The sequence below is a fragment of the Cheilinus undulatus genome, linkage group 20 (assembly GCF_018320785.1).
Source record: "Cheilinus undulatus linkage group 20, ASM1832078v1, whole genome shotgun sequence".
Taxonomy (NCBI): domain Eukaryota; kingdom Metazoa; phylum Chordata; class Actinopteri; order Labriformes; family Labridae; genus Cheilinus; species Cheilinus undulatus.
Window position 1 is genome coordinate 6,900,185 of NC_054884.1, and position 20,695 is coordinate 6,920,879.

At 38.7% G+C, this 20,695-nt stretch overlaps 2 protein-coding genes across 4 annotated transcripts in view; both read right to left on the reverse strand.

Annotated features, from left to right (window-relative positions):
* LOC121528063 (signal transducer and activator of transcription 5B-like) overlaps positions 1–773 on the reverse strand; it is a 36,507-nt gene extending 35,734 nt beyond the window's left edge. For all 3 annotated transcript variants that reach the window (XM_041815186.1, XM_041815187.1, XM_041815185.1), the window contains exon 1: positions 625–773. The gene's annotated coding sequence lies outside the window, so the exon portion shown is untranslated. The remainder of the gene's footprint in view (positions 1–624) is intronic.
* Positions 774–4,567: 3,794 nt separating this feature from the next.
* Positions 4,568–20,695, reverse strand: part of LOC121527975 (caveolae-associated protein 1-like) — a 56,878-nt gene continuing 40,750 nt past the window's right edge. Inside the window, exon 2 of the mRNA XM_041815034.1 lies at positions 4,568–10,586. Coding sequence (XP_041670968.1) covers positions 9,708–10,586 — 879 coding nt within the window. The 3' untranslated portion in view covers positions 4,568–9,707. The remainder of the gene's footprint in view (positions 10,587–20,695) is intronic.

Genomic DNA, 20,695 nt, shown 5'->3' on the forward strand with positions numbered 1-20,695 from the left:
GCTTCCTCACTGCGAAAATGAACCCTACAACTTTAGACTAGGCAAAACTTTAGAGACCTGAAAAAATAAGTATTTCCCACTCAACAGGAAGACTGGTTTTAGCACAAAGAGCTGCATTGTGGGAAAACTGGCCCAGGCATATCATATATGATCTCAGTCATGGATTTTGACAAAGCATGTCAGTCAGAAAAGAGAGAGGTAAAGCAGCTAAGAGGTCCTGCATTAGTCGTTTGAGTAAGCTTGGGAATTTCTTCTCAGTCTGAACAAAAAGAGGAAGGCAAAGGTCTGTGGCTTTCTCTTTCGACAAGTTTCAAAAATAGCTTAGCTTGCAAACTCGCACTACACTGATATAAGCTCCATGGGAATCAGATATTTTAATGCAGCAAAGTTGCAAATGGCGATCAGTGAGTGGAGCTGGGCTGATGTAAAGCTACACATGCTGACTGTGAAGGTGGTAAATAAACATTACATTCATCTCTGTAATGACACAAGACGTGCAGCCTTAGCTAGGTAGCAGAGGTCATGGTAATGTAGGTTAGCACAAGTGGAAACAGGTCGACCAAAACTCAACTTTTATGCGCCACAAGTAGTAAACAGCTCGTTTACGTTACAGCTTTAACTTACCTTTAAAGAGACGGCAGCGAATGTTCGAGAAACACCATGAACGAGCGGCGGACAGCTCAAACAGCCAACTTTTTCCACCCAACAGGTTAGTTATCCTACATGTCACATCGCAAACAACTTTAACGCCTTTATTGTAAAGCAGCTGTTGTTGTTTAGCATCAAGGTAATTACAAAACATATTATATGACTTCCTGTTAAGAACTTCAAAACAAAAGGAAATAATTATTACGATTATTTTCTTGTCGAAATGTTTGCAATATTATTTTCGTAGCTGGTCACATTACATCGTGTCGTACTGTAGAACACACACGGAATAATTGTAAAATTACTTAAAGTAAAGTAGTTTCACTAATATTAACAACTATTTTAATTTAGTAACAAAAACTGCCAATATCCGGTCATGATCATGCTAACTTCCGCTAGCTTGCTAACATTCGTATTTCCGCTAACGGCCCCACCTCTGTGATGATGAGTAATATTTTCGACGGTCTGTGGATGATGTAAAACGATAGAAACAACAGTTTGATTTAAAAATATATTATATTGTATGGAAATTTAAATCGAATTATATAAGGGGGAAAATTACAAAAAGGAATCACGAGACAAACGTGGAAAGCTTAAGGGATAGGCATGTTTTTTTTTTTTGTTTTGTTTTTTGTTTTTTTTTTTTAAAGGATGAATATTTTTCTACATAAAGTACCATAAAACACCTCAAGAAAATTTCTGAATGTACAATAGAAGTTTAAATATCGACAAAATATTAAAATGTTGAGGAATTTCTCCAAGTTTCAAGAAAAATACTCTGATTTTTTTTAAATGTTGAGATGTTGAGGAGAAAAATGGTTACATTGTCAGGGGCACAGTCCAAATGATGAAAAAAGAATAATCCATAAAATGGGACTGTTAGCATTAACGCATTAACTGGGATTTATTAAGGTCCATAATTTGTGCACTAATTTTTCAAAGCTGTGATTAATCACAGGGTTTATTTATTCCTTCCAGCACGCTTTGGCTAAGCTGCATTGTCCCCCTGCAGCCAATGATATAAAATAAGACCTCCAATGCTCCTTACTGTCTTATTTCTCTGTAAAAACTCACAGACAGCTCAGTGGACAAGTCAAAAGTTACCTGCACCTTATGTTATCAAACATTTACCTTTTTATTGTCCGCTTTTTGAATTTTAGATCTACTACAAGTTCATTTTTGCCATGGTTGAGTTCATGTTTTAATCTTTGATCTACATATTTATATCAGGTCTATATCGAAACAGGAAGTTAATCTCCCTTAATTTAAGACACAAAAATTCAAACTGACTCAAAAATTGTTTGATATTCAAAATAGTGGAAGTTTGAATATACTAAAAAATTATGTGATTAATTGCAATTAATTACAGAAATTCTGTGAGTAATTGTAAGTGAAAATAGTATTTGTTTGACAGCCCTACCATGAAACTAGAAATTCTATTACTTTAAAAAGTAATGCAAACTGATTGCCTTCATAAAAACTAAGTAAAGCAACCTTAATATTGTGTGTTGCATTTATATAGGATTTTTTTAGTGCTGTGCACTTGCACTTGAGTTTAACTTAAGATACTTTGTAATTAACACTTGATAAATTAGGTAAGATGTATAAATGACTGAGTGAAGAACACAGGTAACACCCATTTTGTACTAGTAGGCAATTTCAAGTAAAATCAGCTACTCTATTGCCCTTACAAACTTAATCTTGGACATTTATGCTACTCAAGACCGGACAGCTTAAGAGACAATAACTAAAAGGTGAAGATTAATAGTAGTAAAAGTTACAGTTTCTCCTCTCAGTTTTATCAAAACAGCCAAAGTTTGAAAACTGGAGTTTGTCATGCTCTGGCAACACATGTGTAAAGATAAACACATTTTTTAGAATTTGCACCAAATCACAAAGCTGCAGACTTCTTACAGTCAGAGCAAATATGCAATTTTAGGTCTAATAATACCTGCTGTAGACGCTCATATGGCTCATATGGTGTTACATTTCTTTTTTGCTTGTTTGAGTGTTCTTTTAACCTGGTTACCGCCATCTCCTGGAGAGTGATGTAAAACAGCATATCAGCATCCCAGCCCTTAGATGTTACTCGTTCACTTTGAGTTGGCTTTACTTGAAACATCAGCTAAATGGTTTCGTTCATCCTGCAATTAAAATTACTTGATAAAACCTAGTATTAGTATATAAACCTGATTATCAAGCAAAGTTAACTTAACTTTCATGAGTCTGGATAGCTATTGGGGTTTACGGTGTAAGGGGTTATTAGTTGCACAGCCAGCAAAGAATAAATCAAAGACAGTGTTCAGCTCTCTTGTATGCAGTGGTCTGCTGGGGAGGAGGGAGCACAGAGAGGGACGGAAAGAGACAGAATATGCAGGTCAGGAGGACCTGTTCCATCTTGGACTGTCCCCTGGACTCTGTGGAGTAAGTGGGTGAGAGGAGGATGTTGACCAAGCTGTAATCCACCATGGGCAACCCCTCTCACCCACTGTATGACACTGTGGGAGCCCTGAGCAGCTCCTTCAGCCAAAGACTGTCACACCCAGCCTGTAAGAAGGAGTGCTACCACAGACCATTCAGTCCAACAGCAATCTGAGTTTTTCACACCATGAGTTGAAATTCATCTACACCTCATATACATGAGGGTACAAAGGTGTAGGCCCACTCACTGGCCACTTTATTAGGTACACCTTGCTTGTACTGGGTTGACCCCTTTGCCTTTAGAATGGCCTTAATTCTTCATGGCACAGTTTCAACAAGTTGTTGAACACATTTTTCAGAGATTTTGGTCCATATTGACAACACCCTGCGACCAGATGGCAGCAGCGTATATTAAAGAGATAAGGAGTGACACTGTCTCTCTGTTTTGTCCCTTGTTTGGTACCGTCCCCAAACTGGGTCATTTCTGGTTATATAAATCTGACTGAAAAATATCAGTAACTTGGGTTACATTTCCTCTGTATGGAGTAGATGGTTGGTTCAGAGTTGAAACCAATCAAGAACCAATGCTACAGCAAACAGGAAGTTCCCTTTGTTTGCAAAACCAATCAGGATATATTGTTGGAGAAAACTGATTGTCTTTGTCTTCAGTTTCTACCATCTTCTCTATAGAAATGTTTTAAAGTCAGATAGCATCAATGAACTTATTGTTTAATGCAACAAAACTTTAAGTTCATCTGCAGATTTTAAAGAATAGAAAATAGTATCAAACAATATATGTATATATTAACTTATTTAAAGCGATTCATGACTTATATTTTAATTTTTATGTCATAAAATTGATTGTTTTTCAGGACTTCTCCTCAAAGTGTAGGTTTAAATAAGTGCAGTAAGATTATTTGGCAAGAAATAAGAGAAATTTGTGCTGCAATTTTCATCTTTATCTGTATTTAAAGGTCACATATTATGCAAAAATCAGTTTTTTCAGGCTTTCGTAACAAAAATGTGTCCCTGGCCTGTCCACAGTCTCCCCTAAGAATCAGCATCCCTCATGATATCATGTGGGGAGTTAGCCCTGCCCCCAGGTTCGGTTGGCCCTCCCCTCTTGGAAGAAAGTTCAGGAGATCAGGAGAGGAGCCACATCCTTTAGGCCACATCCATTTCCTGAGAGGGGTGGAGTTAGGGGCGGAGTCAGACAGCTCAGTCATTCGAAGCCACAGACACAGAAACAGCTCGATCTGAGCAGGGCTTAGAGGGTTTTTTAAACATGCAAAAATCCAATACTGGAGTGTTTTTTTCCAAACAAACTTCACAGGTATGTTTTGGGGACCTCTGGGAACAATACAAACTTGTCTTTAAAGGGTAAAATATGTGACCTTTAATGTTGTCAAGGATACGTGTTGTGTAATCGATAGGTTTCATATGTGCAGTTCTCATGTTTCCCTAATAAAAATCAATACAAGGAAAGAAACTGGGAAAGTGTGAACCAAATAGCTTTTATTAATCAAATCATTAGTGGTTAAGCAATGAAACATTAAACAGGAAACAGTTTCCAACAAAACAAAAGCAAAGAAAGTGTGAACTACATTTTGTGCTCGGCTGTTTCAGGCCTCGGCACGGCTGCAGGTTGTTACTGCTCTGACAGACATCGGTACATCTCTTTAAAGGCTGAGCATAAAAACACCATGAGAATCACTAAATGTGCATTAAGAATCTACAATATTTCATCATTGTTTTACATGTAGGAGTGTTGATACACGCGCTGCACAGTAAATCTGTGCAAACAGTAAAATAATTTTGCTGATAAAAATGAAGAAAAGGAGCAGGCACTGGAAGGCAAGAGGCTCTCTGGTAGATATGATGATCTGCATCGGCAGTGATTCACATTATATACAAAAAAGAAGAAACTGTGACGTGTTTGAGATAGAAGCTTAACTTTGACAGTAAAATACGGTAGTGCTGTGATCTTTGGTAATATTTTTATCACCACAAACTCTTTTCTTCCTCTTTGATCGACTGCTGATCTATGTAGGTGGATTTCTCCGTCAGTGTGCTTCAAGTTAAGAGCAATTAAAGGCTTTTCTACACTTTTCTTAAAGCAATCACAGCTATAGAAGAATTCATTTCAGTCAACAAAGTCACATAATTACAGAACTGTAGGATAAACCCAAAGGTGAGCAACTGGTCCTTGCTCATCGTCTCTAATCTGATAACATTAGGGGCTTTTTGACCTCAGGAACTCTGGTCTGCTTTTATGTCTGGGGTAAAAAATCCAACTTTGTAGAGCCCCTGCTCAGGGATTTGTACTTCTCAAAGGCCCAGGAACTTTAGGAGGTGGGGCTGCAGTACTGAATGATTCTGATTGGTTACTAGATCAACGACAATACCAATGACTCTTGTGCCCAAATTCTTATGGTCAACAATAGACGTGTACAATATTGTCAGGCATGATATCGGTACCAGCAGATATTTGCTTTAATAGTTAGATAGTCTCAGCAAATATGAACATTTCTGCCAATATTTACAGCCCATTTATTTGCCGTTCCCATCGGCAGTAAAAATCATAGATCACCTTTAAAAATTGGTAAAATGTACAACTGCAGCATCGGTAACTTCTTGTTTATGACGGCACACATTCAAGTAAGAAGTCCCTGAACAGTTCAAAAGAGGCCCCGAGCTTAAAACCACCACCACACTCAGCTCTGATTGACTCAGCCTCACCTTTTTTGATTTTTTACAATAAAAATTAGGTGTGTATAAGTCAGTATTGATATGGGTTAAGCTGAGATCATCGGCACATCGAATATCGGCAAAAATCAAATATCGTGCATCCTTAGTTTTTCGAACATATCTGGTCCTTGTCAAGTTTTGAGTTGAAGCTTTTTCTGAGGTGAGACAAAACAACCAAATCCATTTGCCTTGTTTGGATCAAGTGTAGGATCATATGAAGGTGCCTTTCAAAATAAAATCTGTTCCTTGTACTATTGCTGATATCTGATTGCCCACATTTACAATTTAGTTTTAGCTGATACCAATATTTAAATGTGGTTCAAACCTAAAATGCCAGTCTTCCAAACACACACTTTAAACTTTGAGAACATATTAAAGGTCATTTAAACAGACTTAAAAGTGTGAGGAATGATGATGAATAAAGAAAAAAGACAAGCTTATTTATTTGTTCATAAGGCTGATATATTCAGCTGCTCTGGGCAGATTCTTATAGCCAAAATACTAGCAGAAATGTTCATATCTGCATTTACAGATATCATACTGATAATATTGTGCATCCTTGTAAAAAAAAAAAAAAAACTGTGCAAATCACAAATATGTCAATAAAATTAGAACTCCAAATACACTTTCTGCTAATAGAAAAGGGGGCGGCTTGAGATGTCTGCAATGAAAAGTGTGTTTTTATTTATTTTCAGCAGACTGAAATTTATATTGAATAGTATAAAATAAAGTACTGGGGGTGGGGGTGGGCTGCTCCTCCCTAAAAAATGTCCAAATGTCCAGCACTGAAAAATAATGCTAGTAAATTTAATTTAACTATAGTAAAATTATTGCTCATAAATAGAGAAATTATGGTCAAAAATACATTAAAATATAGAGATATTTGTAAAAATGATCTAACATTTGTTGCTTGGCAATCTGGTTAAGGGGGGCCCTGTGTACTATTCTTTCTGGGGGCCCAAAATCCCTAGCTACGCCCCTGCTAGAACTAGTAAATAATCAGATTTATTATTTCCTCCTGAAACTTATCAGTATGCCTGATTTGGCTTATGATCCTGGGACTTTAGACCCCGGTGGAAATGCAGACAACAGTTGGACACAGGAACCATTTAAGCTCCTTAAAGAGAAGTTCCTGGAACTAAAAGTTCAGGAAACCGTTGGTTGAATGTACCTCCGCATCTCAAGAGCCTAACTTTAAAAAAGTGTGTGCACTTTAGGTGTGACAACAGTTCCTCTGCCACATATCATTATTTCAGAACTTATTTGATTTTAACATAGATATCCTCTATTTTATAGATTTGATATTTCTGTAAAGATCTACATTGCTCTAGGTTGTGATATGAAGATGAATTGGGACATAAACTCTATTTTTCTGCTACTTTATGCAATATTAGCACCTTATTTACATTCAAAATACAAATCTGTGTTTTTGGGACTGTGTTTAATGTGCACTTAACATGTAATGCACATTTACCTTTGCTTTAAGGCTTTTTGGTGCATGAAGCCCCATGCATTTACCTACATTTGCTGTGTTAAATCTGCCTGTGTTTAAGGCCTGCTGCCTTTGCTGTAATTTGTTTTTATAGATGTATAAAAGAATGCAAATTTGTCTTGAATGTGCTTTAAAAATGCAGTCAGAGCAGAACAATCAAGAATTTCAAACATTAGTTCTTGAATTAATTCTTGCAAGGCACTTATAATAAACCACCAGGAGCGGTGACTATATAAAACATATTTTTACATCTCATTACTCTAAAAACATGACACAAATGTGGACATTTTTGATAAAAAAAGATCGTTTTAAAAAGAGCAGTAACACATTAGGTGAAATGCACCTTTAATTTAGACCGATAGTGAGATGACTGGACACTAGGGGGCAGTGTCACACTGCAGGAATAACAGTCATGTTTGGAGACTTTGTTCTGCACATAAACTGGACCGGAGAGTCACAGTGAGTTCTACCAAAAGTTTGAAGAGTTGGTCCTTATCTCAGTTATACAAATCTTTAAATAGCACAAAAAACAAGGATGAAAGCGTGAATACTAGCAGTGAGTGTAATGAAATGGACCTATGAATGAGCTTTCTCTGCTCTGTGTTTCTGCAGACCTTCATTTTCATCGGCGCTGGTTAGTTTTGGGGAAAACTGGCAGTGAAACGAAAGAAAAAGCAGCTGAAAGGTCGACTACGAGGCTCCTAATGAGGAGATGACATCAGGCTTGTGTAACGTGTGATCACATACAAAAATCATACACAAATATTCAACTGTGAGCTCCAAAAAACTAGACTGACAACAGAATCAATGTGCTAGATAATGAGTAAAAGCAGAGTAACATGATTAGACAGCCCAACTATGAATGAATGAGTCAAAGGAACAGATTTGTGTCGTTGAAATGTAAAATAAGCTTCAACATGTAACAAATTATTTTCAACACATAAGAATATAATGCAGTGAACAGGATGACGATACTTTTGTGTATTCTGGTTCCACTTCGGTGAGTGGTTTGCACTTTGATTTAAAAAATGAAGGAACATGGACAAGTTAAATTTTCTTACAATGGTTCTCATGTTCATCTCTACCCCTCCCTCTCTTTTCTAATATCATGAACACCTACTCCATCCCAACACAAACAGACTTTAAAATACACTTGAAGTGCTTTAGCAAATATCAGGAGGATTTTATTTAGAAATATTTTTTAAAACCTTAAGATGCTAAGTGATCTTTTTTATCCCCCAAATTTGGTCTTTTGATGTTTTTTGGCCATCTTTCCATTTATTATGGTAACCCTGTTTGAAGTTTACTGCTGAGATCTGGGAACAAAAATGGGAAACTTATGGGAATAACTCTTTGCCTGGACAATGGCCATGAGGAGGCCAGAGTGGACCAAGTTGGATGTGGCAAAACGACAAATCGGCATATGCTCCCACACCTGACTTGACCTAAGATGCTAGCGGTGCTTTTCAACAGCTTTTCGCCCTCATTTTGTCACAAACATGCTTTTAGAGGACTAAATGTTTGGCTAATAATTCTTGTGGGGTACCGGTTGGACTGAAATGACAATTCAAGACGTTGAGTTCAGAGGAAGTCATGGTGTGTCATTCGTGGATGAGATCATACCAGGAAGTGGCAAAACAGTACTAAATAAGAAGCTATTTGTTAGTCTTACCCTGGACAGGGCTGGATTGACTCATAAAGCCTTGCTTTTGTTTACTGGGCATAATACAACTGTCCACAGGTCAGCAATCCTTGTCAGATGCTTTGACTTAACTAAAGAAAAACTGTGTACGCCTGCAGCTTCCATTTACTGCCACAATGCTCCAACATCTACATGTAGATGTAGATGAAATGGAAGCATCTCTAGCATCTTGTCGGAACAGTTTGTATTTAGATCCAGTAAAGGGGGAGATGTTTGCATGCAGATCATGACAGGTTTAACTCTTCTATTATCACTTGGGTACAGTACTTGAGAAACAGCACTTTGTGATATAAATGTGAACGTCTAGCAGTAAAAAGATCGAAGACAGACAGTGCTAGCACTGCTTATATCAGCTGCACTCAGAAATCCATCTTCACAATGTTTACCCGCTAATACTAAGATCCCATGTTAGATCAAAACAGTTTGGACCATTTCAGTTGGCATCAATCAGTCCTGGAGCTTTCCTAACTAATGGGCGTCTTTGCCAGTTGATTCTTTTTGGATCATCTGTTAAAACAGATGCGGTTACATCGTGTTCCCAGATCTCAACAAATACTTATCTTCAACTTAAAAGTTAGCATAATTTATAGAAAATATGGCCAAAATCTTAAGACCAGACTACTCTTTTAGAAAGAATCTCAGGGTTGTTGTGAAGGATAATTTCAGGGAGGTTGGTAAATCTCTCATTCTTTCTCTCTAGTCGCTGTCTCTATCTCTGTCTTCATGCTCCTGCAGGACGTCTTGGCTGTCCTCCTCCTCATCTTCCTCCTCCGCCTCTTCCTCATCCCCTCCACCATTCATCATCTCCATCTCCACCTCCACTGCGCCCTCCTCGACCTCCCCGTCCACTCCGCTGATGGGATCCTCCGGGGACACCTCGACCATCTCGGTGCCCTGGAGGACCTCGACCTCGCCGTCACGGATCTTCTTGACGTGGAAGGTGAAGGGAGGCACCTTGTACACAGCAGTCTTGGACCGGGCGTAAACCACATGGTCTGGTGTAAAGGCCTTCTTCACCTTGTCACGGGATGTCTGCATCTTCTGTTTGCGCTCAGCGGTGACGCTGATACGGTTCCCAAGCTTTCCCATCTTCTTCTCGATGTTGTGGCGAGTCCTCTCCAGGTTCTCTCTTGTCTTCTGCTTGGTCCTCTCGATGTTCTCCTTGGTTTTCTGCTTGGTCTTTTCCAGGTTATCTTTCGTCTTCTGCCTCGTCTGCTCCAGGTTCTCCTTGGCTTTCTGTTTGGTCTTCTCCAGGTTCTGTTTGGTCTTGGCTTTGGTCTTATCCATCTTCTCCTTCGAGAAGACGGTCTTCAGGTTCTGTACGCGCTGCAGACTGCTGCGTTTGATGCGTTCGGCACGAGTTTCCTCGATGACATCCTCGACCACGGCTCCCTCCTCGTCAGACGAGAGGTCTATTTGGGGTTTGTCGGCCTTCTCTAACTCTCCTCCCTCCCCTGTTGGCTCCTCGTCAGCTTCTTTGAGCTCGAGCAGGCTGCCTCCTCTGCTCCCTGACACTGACTCAGAGACCTTCATTGATTTGGAGACGCTGAGTTTGGAGGGAACCTTCACTTCATCCTGAGGAGAGGAGAACATAAAAAGTGTCAGTGAAAGAGCAAGTAACTCTGCTTGCAAATTGGTTTTTGCACCAATAAATCTGTGGGAAATAGTAATGACAACAGTAAGACCTGTTTTCACTCTGTTTTAGTCTCAACTCCTGATGAAATATCAGCGACTTAAGTTATTAGGTGCACTACTGCATTCATGTTCATTTAGTATTCTTAATTCCTAGCAACTGGATTATCTTGGAGAACAATGCTGTGTTATAAAGTGATCATTCAGAGTATCAGGATTACTTTTTTGTTGTTATAAGGAACATAACATGTTACTTTTGCTATTCAAGGTATCCATCATCACAAATAATCCATTGGTGAAAGAAAGCTGTTCTGTCCTTTTACTCTTAGGCATCTGCACAGTTTGTTTTTTTCCTTCTTGTATTTTCTTTCCATGTTGGCGTTTAGCTGTATGTTGGAATATCCTCAGTATGCTGACTCTCTGGCTATAAGGGACAGCAACATCATAGCACAATGAAAGTTAAAACGCTTTTGTTGTATTGTCAGCTCCGCCCCTTTCAATGTAGAGTACAGAATCATGCTTATGCATAATGCACAAAGTCTATGGTCTGTGTTGAGCCACAAAATATTCAAAATGACCTTCCTACAGTACTTAGTGTGACATTCATATCTGCAGCACACATTAGAGCCACATGTGGGAGCTCCAGCCTATCACACTGGCCCTCAGTACTAACTGAGTAGTCATCAGAATTATCTAATCCCATTTGTACACATTCAAAAACTTGGGAGTTGAATTTAAGAGAACTATTGCCGCAGTATTTTACATACAGCTTGGTGTTAGAACATTGGGATGGAGAACGTCTATTCTTTGTAAGTGGTACATGCATGTACTTAAAGCACTTTTTACACCTCATTCAACAACATTCACCACTCACACATTGAAGGCCAAGGCTGCTATCAAGAGTGTTCATCAGTATTAACTAATCCTAATTGCTAAACATACACAAACTGATGGCAAAGGCTGCTGAGTAGAGTGGCGATCAGTTTTAACAAATCCCATTCATACACATTCACACACTGATGATGAATGCTACTATATAGAGAGGCAATAAGTATAATATTATCTCATTAACTCTACATTCACACTAATATAGAAGGCACCTATGCAGAGTAGCCATCGCTATCATGGTATCCAGTTAACTCTACATTCACACCCTGATAAATGATGCTGCTGTGTAGAGTGGCTATGAGTTTAAGGTAGTGTTGTAGCACTCGAGAACGGTCTTGGTCTGAGACTGGCCTCAAGCAGTGTTAATTTTGACAGCTATTTTTAATTTTAGGCTTAGTTTTAGTCTTTAAATAGAATGCATTTTAGTTTTAGTCACATTTAAGTCATTTCTATCCTTTTTAGTTTTAGTCAATTTTTAGTTGACAAAAACTTGTCCATAAAAAATCTTCACGTTTTAGTCTTTACTTTTACTCCAAGCATGTATTGTCTTGCTTAATTCTGGTACCAAATCATGGTAGTGTGTTCTCTGCACCCTGCCAAACCTGGGGTCCCTGCTTTCTAAAGCTGAGAGGCAGAATAGATTGTTTTCTGACAGATTTACCCACAGTGGAGAAATATCACGGGTTTTGATTGTCCGACGAAAACTAAATTACATTATAGTCTAGTTTTAGTCATCTTGACAAAAACTAAACTTAGTTTTTGTTAGTTTTAATCATCAAAGATCTGTTTTTGTTAGTTTTAATCTAGTTTTTGTCATGGAAAAATCAACTGCAGACAAATATATAGTTTTAGTCGATGAAATTAACACTGGTCTCAAGATCACATTTTGAATGTCTTGGTCTTGTCTTGGACTCTAAAGCTTTTTTACTTGGTCTTGTCTTGGTCTCAGATTGAACGGACTCTGGATTTTCCATCAAGACTGGGCAAGACCAGCACTTATCTGCTATTATTTGACTTCATTAATGTGTTAATAAGGAGAAGCACTTGTTAAAACAAGAAATAGCTACACCTGCAAAAACTCAGACATCAGTCCATCTTATTTGTTGTCAGAAATACCTCTGAACACTTACTTTAGGCCTCATTCACCTGAGAAATCTGGATAAACATCTCATTTTCAGATATTTAAAATCATTCTGGACTTGTCAGTAGCTTTTAAACACATACAAGGATTTATTTTTTTACAATAAGTTGAACAAATTTAAGATATGAGATTTTTGCATGTTGTGCTTTGAAAGAGTTGCAGACACTTGATTTTATCTGTTTATTAAAAAAGAAAACTAAAATTACAGAGAGAATACTCTTTAACTATTAAAACTTGTCTTTTTTTTTTTAATTGATTTTTATGGTCTTGGTCTGAGTGCACTCTGGTCTCGGGCAAGTCTTGGTCTCTAATAGTGTGGTTTTGATTACAACACTAGTATAAGGGGACCTGATTCTTACACATTCACACACTGAAGGCAAAGGCTGCTGAGTAGAGTGGCAGTCTGTTTCAACAAATACACTGATGGTAAATTCTGCTATAGAGACAGGAAATCACCATTTTATTATTCAAATAACTCTACATTCATACACTAATGAAGAAGGCAGCTCTGCAGGGTGGTTATCAGTATTTACTTAACCCATTTACTCCACAATCACACACTGATGGCAAAGGATGCCATTGCCCAGGGATATATCAATATGTAGCTGTAGGAGCTGGGATTTAATCCACAATGCTCCAGATGTGGGATGACTGACTCTACCTACTGATCCACAGTTATTTCACAAGCTTTGGACATTCACGTTTTACACATGTGCATATAAGATGTAGCTTAAGTCACGAGTTCAATTGTTTTAAGTATCTGCCAGGTTTAAAAGGTTGCAGACCCCTGTTTGTCAAAGTTAGAATAAGGGCTTTATGGTCAGGAACTGGCACAGGGAGAATGTCCAAGATTTTGATGGGAAAAAGAATTGATTGTCTTGGCGAGTGTGAAATGCAGTGAAATGAGTCTATTTGTGCATTTTTCCTTCCTCATACTTTCTGCAAAGGCACACAGGCTGATGATGAAGGTGACTCATTAGCCTGAGGTTCACTACACAATAGAGGCATTAGAAACCAACTTTAACAGAGACGTGTGTTGATTACATTTGGCAGAGAGGAATCTGCTACAAGACTCCAGGGTTTACTCATTTATGTCATACCGGAGGGAGAAATGACAGAGAAAAATGTGACAAAGGAATGGAAACATGGAAATGGAAATGGAAGGGGAGGGGTTCTGTGAGAGCTGTGGGCAAAGTGTTGAAGAATTACACAATGAAACCACATTCAGAGTGCAAAACAAACCATGAACATCCTATTTAAATTAGTCAGATATGCAGAGTCTAAATGATTAACAACCAATCATAAACAGTGAGAAAGAGGAGAGTTCAAGGATGTTCCTTTCAGGATCTGGGTGAGATGGAGTTTTGTGGTCTTATTGAGTTTTTCTCTGCAAGTTCCCACAAGTTCTGATTCTCAACAATGGATCAGCTCATTACAGACGAAAGCAACAGCTGCAGGATAGTCATGATATGACTCTAAGTTGTTTAACTTCAGCTCTCTTGTGGTTTATGACAGATCACCAAAAAGCTTTTAAAAGTGGCATGTTGGCTCATATTTTCCTAGCGACGATTATTCATGCACCGCTGGTATGGATGCTTGATTTCGTGGCAGAATCGACAAAGTGACTGTGTTGCAAATTAGTTTTGAGTCCTGCATGCTTTTGTCCTGGGTCAAATCTCAATCTCGGAAGTTAAGTTTTAAGTCATGAGCCAACTCAAGAACAAGTCAAAACTTAGTGCTATCTTAATGATTACATTCATGGCACTCAAGCTTGCAGAAATATTCAGCATTTTCTGCAAAATTTGGCCCATTCAAATGAATGGAGAGCATGCTCAAAATGCCACATTCTGACACTTTTTCACCCTTGTTAAAATGCATTCATAGATTCACTTTGAAACTCCATTCATATGTGAAAATAATCCCAAGACATTAGGTCCTCTCAGCATGATTCAGCTTTATCACAGCATTCAGACTTTTTTTTAACAGCGACTGTTCAAAGTTAGTTTACCCTTTCTAATAATGTCTTTCCCTTTTTACATTTTTGCAGTTCCTCCATTTGCATGTAAACTTTTTATGTTTCATTGTACATATATTTTTTGTTTTCATTGTGGGTATATTTTGCAAAGTGGCCTGTAAAACCCTTTGTAAGAAAGCCTTAGCATGCACATCCAAACCAAAGTGGGCTGGTGCTGAGCTGAAAGAAGAAACACAAGTAAACAGGAAAAATGTCCTGCAGGGCTCCAAAAATCCAGCAGTGACGTTTCTGAGCACTGCTGCTCTTCATTTAACTAACATGACAAATGCATTGTGCCTTATTATGTACAGGTACACTTTCTAAAGTTCAAGAGACTGTATTAAACTGTAGGCAGTATCACTATTAAGATATCAAATTATTAACAGCAGATAACTGTGCTCATGTAAGTCCATAAAAACATGTCATTTTACACCATGATAGAACTAATAAAGACCAATATCCATAGCTTTTTACCAATATATTACAATATATACACAGCGATGTGCAAGAAGGCGGAAGTGGGGCAAACAAACCCAGGCTGCTGGCTAGGCTAAGAGCAGCCCCACACAAACCTGCCGTACCAAGCATCTTTCTCGCAGTTGCCAGCTCCCTCGCCAGCGGGATGGACGACGTGGGGCCGCAGATTGCTACACAGATTTCTAACCACAGCTTGGACGACTGTGTCTGCTGCTACAGAGGAGACTGCCAAACTTAATTATGTTGTATTTTTACTATGCACTGACAATAAACTATCTATCTATAAATCAGAGAAAATATCCATAGACTCCCCTTCACTCTTTCACTTTTGTTATGTTGCATCTTGATGCTGCAGTCGCTTAAAATAATTTTTTATTCTTATTATTGAACACTCAGTACCCCAGCATGGCAAAGTGAAAACAGAATTTTTGACATTTTTGCAAATTTATTGAGATAAAAACTAAAATATAACACCGACATGAGCATTCAAACCCTTTTTAAGGCTTGTTAAGAATTTTCAAAGATCTGCACAAACCCTGAGTCTCATTGGATGAATCACAGACATTAATAAGGAACATACAACTTCTCACTAGGCTTCAGCACAAAGAAACTCCACCACAGATGAGGCTCTATAAATAGCCATTTCATCATTCTCATCGTTCTGAACCTTGCAGCCTTCAGGGCCCACAGGTTTGGATTCAGATGTTTAGTTTTCTTGCATAATTGTTTGGCTGAGCTTTTACACCGTACTCTGACTGGACTGTCCCCTAACCCCGGCCCACCCTGATAAAACATTCCTGCACACTTCAGCTCTTCTTCTATGGTTCCCCTGATCCTTCCATCTCATATCAGCCTCTCTCTCATCTTTTCCTACTTGTATTCCCATCGAAGCAGCCTCTCTTTCCTTTCTCTCATGTGCCCCTTTCACCTCGTGAATACAATGCTCCAGCTTCCAATGAAGGGATGGAAGGAGCGCTGAGAGGAGGGGCTCTTCCTCTTTCCATCACGGCAAATCCTCGTCCAATTGGGGCTCCTGAATGTCTGCATGAGGGCCAAAACTTGTTGTACATATTGTCTTTTCCTCTCCCTCTATGCAGCTTTTATGGTCAAAACAGGAACACAGCCGAGCCAGAACAAAGGAGCACGGGGGGGGGGTAAGGTGTGGAAAGGGGGTCATTTTTCCTCTGCTGCTGTATGCATCATGTAATAGCACAAGTGGGATGATGCTTCAGAGTCTTGGAAAACCATCTGCTGAGCAGGAAGATGATAGCATCAAAGTGTTAAAGGTGGAGGTATGAGCATGGGGGGGGGGGTCTCCTGTCTATTGTGTTCAGCGGCAGAGTGATGGAGATTTTATGAAGGTATTGTGCTACAGCATCTTGGGTAAACTTGACCTTGGATGAAGGATTTCGGCTTTCCTGAACAGCTGTGTGGACGGGGCAGGGCTTATGGAAAATACCTGCTCTGATCACATTTATGACATCGTGTTTCAATCTCGAGGACAATGCAGCGGGTGTTGAAAATCACTTAGGACGTGTGGACACAAAAGCCCTTGTTAACAATTTAAATAGCTGCATGCATTCATTCTTGGTGAACATACTGTTTCACTCAAGGAAAGTTGAGTTTCCTGTTGATTTTTAAATTCAAAGCAATCGTTGCCATAAGTTTAACTTTGGTATGCCATACCCGAAAATCTCCAGAACGTAAACATGCAATTAGAACAAGGTTATATGTAGAGTCCCACCCCCTCAGAGGTTAGATTCTCTGCCTGAGGCCCAACCTACCTAGCCTTGGTTGACTATTAAATTCTCCAAACAGGCCAGCAGAATCTGATATGATCTATGTTAACTCATGTTCTGTGAGCTCAACATCAACTTAGATAGACAGTAAATATTTATTCTCTCAGCTGGAATCCTTGGCTATATTCTGTCTCATGTGAGTAATGGATTTGGAGTGGAAGAGTGTCACAATGTAGTGGCGAGGTATCAAAATGAAGTATCGATATTTGTGTTGACATTTGGTCTGGTAGGTATCAGATGTGTTGGTACTGGTACCATGTGGGTACCAGATTTCAAATCAGATCCCTACTTGTGGTAACCTTGCAAAGCAGATGGATTCACCCGTTTCCTTGTTTCTCACTGGTGAATCCATCTTGTAAAGCTCCCGTCTGAACCGTTTGGGCACGGTTAGAAAGTGACAGGACCAATCTGCGTCGAGGGGCAGCACTTTGCAGCGGAGTCATGACGTAAGCAAGCAGCAACAAGAGGCCGGTGCAATTATGGCGGAAGACATTAGCGTGGATGCTGCTAAAACGTAAGTGTTATCAGAACTTGATGAATTTCTTCATCAAAAGAAGAACAGCATTGCGTTGTTTTCTTTTCAATATCGACAAAAGTCGTGTACTGACATATCTACAGTCACCGTGGTTTGTGTTATGCAGTTCTTTATGGTGTTTACTTCTTCAGTAGGGGCTTAGGCGCAGTTCGTTAGTGCCTACATCACATGTTTTGTTGCTCTGATTGTGATAGACGGAACGTTCATCCCATCCAAAAGCCTCTGCTCTTTCCCGAACGCTGTGTATGCAAGGTTTTCTCATCTGGCATGCTAGGTTATACTTGTGGCGTGTCATTGTCTCATCGATGCTTGTCATACTACTACTAATAAGGTCAAAGTTGGTCTATTAGTAGCACTAGTAATATGAAAACTTCCCATAGAGCCAGAGGTATTTGTAGGCATTTTGTATCTTACTAGTAGTGCTAATAAGACTTACAGTGTTTCAGAGTAGTATCAGTACTGAATGCAAATTAAGCAGGCAGAGTTAGAGCAAAATCCTGCATTCTGATTGGTTGTCATTTTAGAATTTGAACTGGAGAGCAAATGAGAAGGCTCAGTTCCTTTCCTTCTGACCTCCTCATTAGCATTTGGTGCTTACTAGTAAACATTTTGGCTTCTAGTATTAGTAGCACTAGTGTAGATTTTTATGTTACTAGTAGCACTTATTGGCGTCTACAATAGAAATAATGAAAGAAGGTGTATGGCCAAAAAAGTGCCTATAAAAAGTATTCACCCCCTTGGATTTTTTTTACCCTTTCATTTATTTTAGAAATCAGTTATGTTCAATATAACTTGGCTTTAATGAAAAAACAGTCTTTAATGTCAAAGTGAAAACAGATCTCCACAAAGTCATGTCAGTTAGATAAAAAAATATGTAAGGCAAATTTAGTGACGGCAAAAATATCCATCCCCTTTAAAGTGACTGACCTAGTTCAACAGAAATCAGCCAATTGGTGCTTGTAGTCTCACAGTTAGTGAAACAGTGATCACATGAATTTGTTTCAAGTGACTGTAGAATAAAGACACCTGTGTCTGGAAGGTCCAGTCACTCGTTAATCAGTATTCCTGGCTACAATTACACCATGGAGACAAAAGAACACTTCAAGCAATTTAGAGAAATGGTTACTGAAAAGTTTAAATTATGGGATGTTTCTTCCACTTGACTCCATGGTCAAATGGAAGAAAGTTCCTTGATCTGATGAGACCAAAATGATTCTTTTTGACCATCAGACAAGATGTTAAACTCTGACATCAACACAAACACACACTGTAAAGCACAGTGGTGGCAGCATCATGCTGTGGGGATGCTTCTCCCTGGAAGGCTTGTAAAGGTAGAGGGTAAAATAAATGCAGTCACTTATTCTGTTACATATTTTTATGTAATTGACATTATGTTGCAGAAATTGGGGTTCACTTTGAAATTAAAGCAAGTATTTCTTGTTTATTTTAAAAGCCAAATTAAATGACTGAGGTGTAAAATCAATAAGAGGAAACATTCAAGGGGGTGACTACTTTTTATAGGCACTGTACACTGCCAAAAACAAATGCATCTATTACAAGCTCTACTTAGAAAAGTGTAGTTATTATTGATGAATAAGTTTAAAGTCTTACAATTTGTACTTATTTAAACAGGTGTCCCAAGAAGTTCATGCAAATCTCAGCAGGCACAATACCCATAAATATTGGCTAATGTAAACACATTAAATATAGATCACCAACACTAGAGAATATGGCAATGATTATAGAGGAAGACATGCCAGTTTAAGGTAAGTGCAGCTCAAGTTTTCTGCCTGAACTAGATCACAGGGATCACTCCACTAATGCAACAAATTTTATTCAATGACCTAGGCCATGACCTGGGTCAGTAGAGCATTTGCCCAGTTGCACAGAAGATAATCCATCTTAGTTTCACATGGATGACTTTGGGGATGAAGAGTTTCTAAGCAGAGAAAATCAAGGTGAAGGACACCCTGAACCACAAAGGATTTAAGTTAAAAAAAACAACCAAACTACTCTGCTGTCCTTCATAGAAATACATATTTAATGCTGAAGATTTTACTTGAATAAACATCAAAAGGTTTTTATCACATTAGTTAACACACTGGATATCAAGTAGATTGGCAGCCCTTCCAATATCGACTCTCTTTAGGGTACTTAACTAGCTGCTGGATCAACATCCAAAGGATATATCTGTATATGATCTCTAACAACAACAAAGAGAAGCTTTTGAATGAAAAATGGTCAGGCAAGGTGGCCCATAAGGGGAGATAAAGGGGAGAGGTTTCTGGGGCCCAACCAACTGGGGGTGGGAACAGTGGGCAAAGGTGGCTGAAAGGTGGCAAAAATTGGTTAAAAGTGATGAAAAAAAATGGCAAAATTGGGCAAAAAAGGGCAAGACAAAGTCAAAAATGGGTAACAATTGGCATAAGGGGCCAAAAAAATGGGTTTCAAGTGGCCAAAAAGGGTTAAATGTTCTGAAAAGGTGGTAAAAATTGGTTAAAAGTGATTTAAACCATTGGCAAAATTGGGCAAAAAAGTGGCCAATCAAAGGCAAAGTGAGTGAAAATTGGCAAGAAGGTGGCAAAAATGGGTGGAAAGTGTCAAAAAGTTGGCAAAATATTATAAGTGGCAGAAAAGTTGCAAAAAGTTAAAGTTGCTAAAAGGTGGTAAAAATGGGTTAAAAGTGATGAAAATAAATGGCAATTAATAGCTAAAGTAGGCAAAAACAGGAAAAAAGGTGGCAGAAATGGGTTAAATGTGGCAAAAAGTTCCAAAAAAGTTGCAAAAATGGGTCAAAAGAAATTTAAATTGTTGCAAAAATGGGTCAAAAGTATTTGAAAAAAAGTTGCAAAATTGCAAAAAGGCAGCAAAAATGGTTTTAGTTGTCAAAATAAGTGGCAAAATGGGTAGAAAAATTGGTTAACTGGGTTAAAAGTGGCATGAATTAATAATTTCAACACCAATTTCAACTCAATAATTGCTTGCCATTTGAGGTAACTGTTAGCCACAATGCTAGCAACAATGCTACTGATCCAACACACATACACTGATATCATCAATAAATCACCACTAGGGAGGGCACATACTCTGGGGGGGTTTTAAGGCCCAGCCAGATCCCCAAGGCACACCTTGACTTGCCTCAAGGCATACTAGTGTGCCTTGCCACACCATTTGAAAACTAAAGATCTAGATTATAAC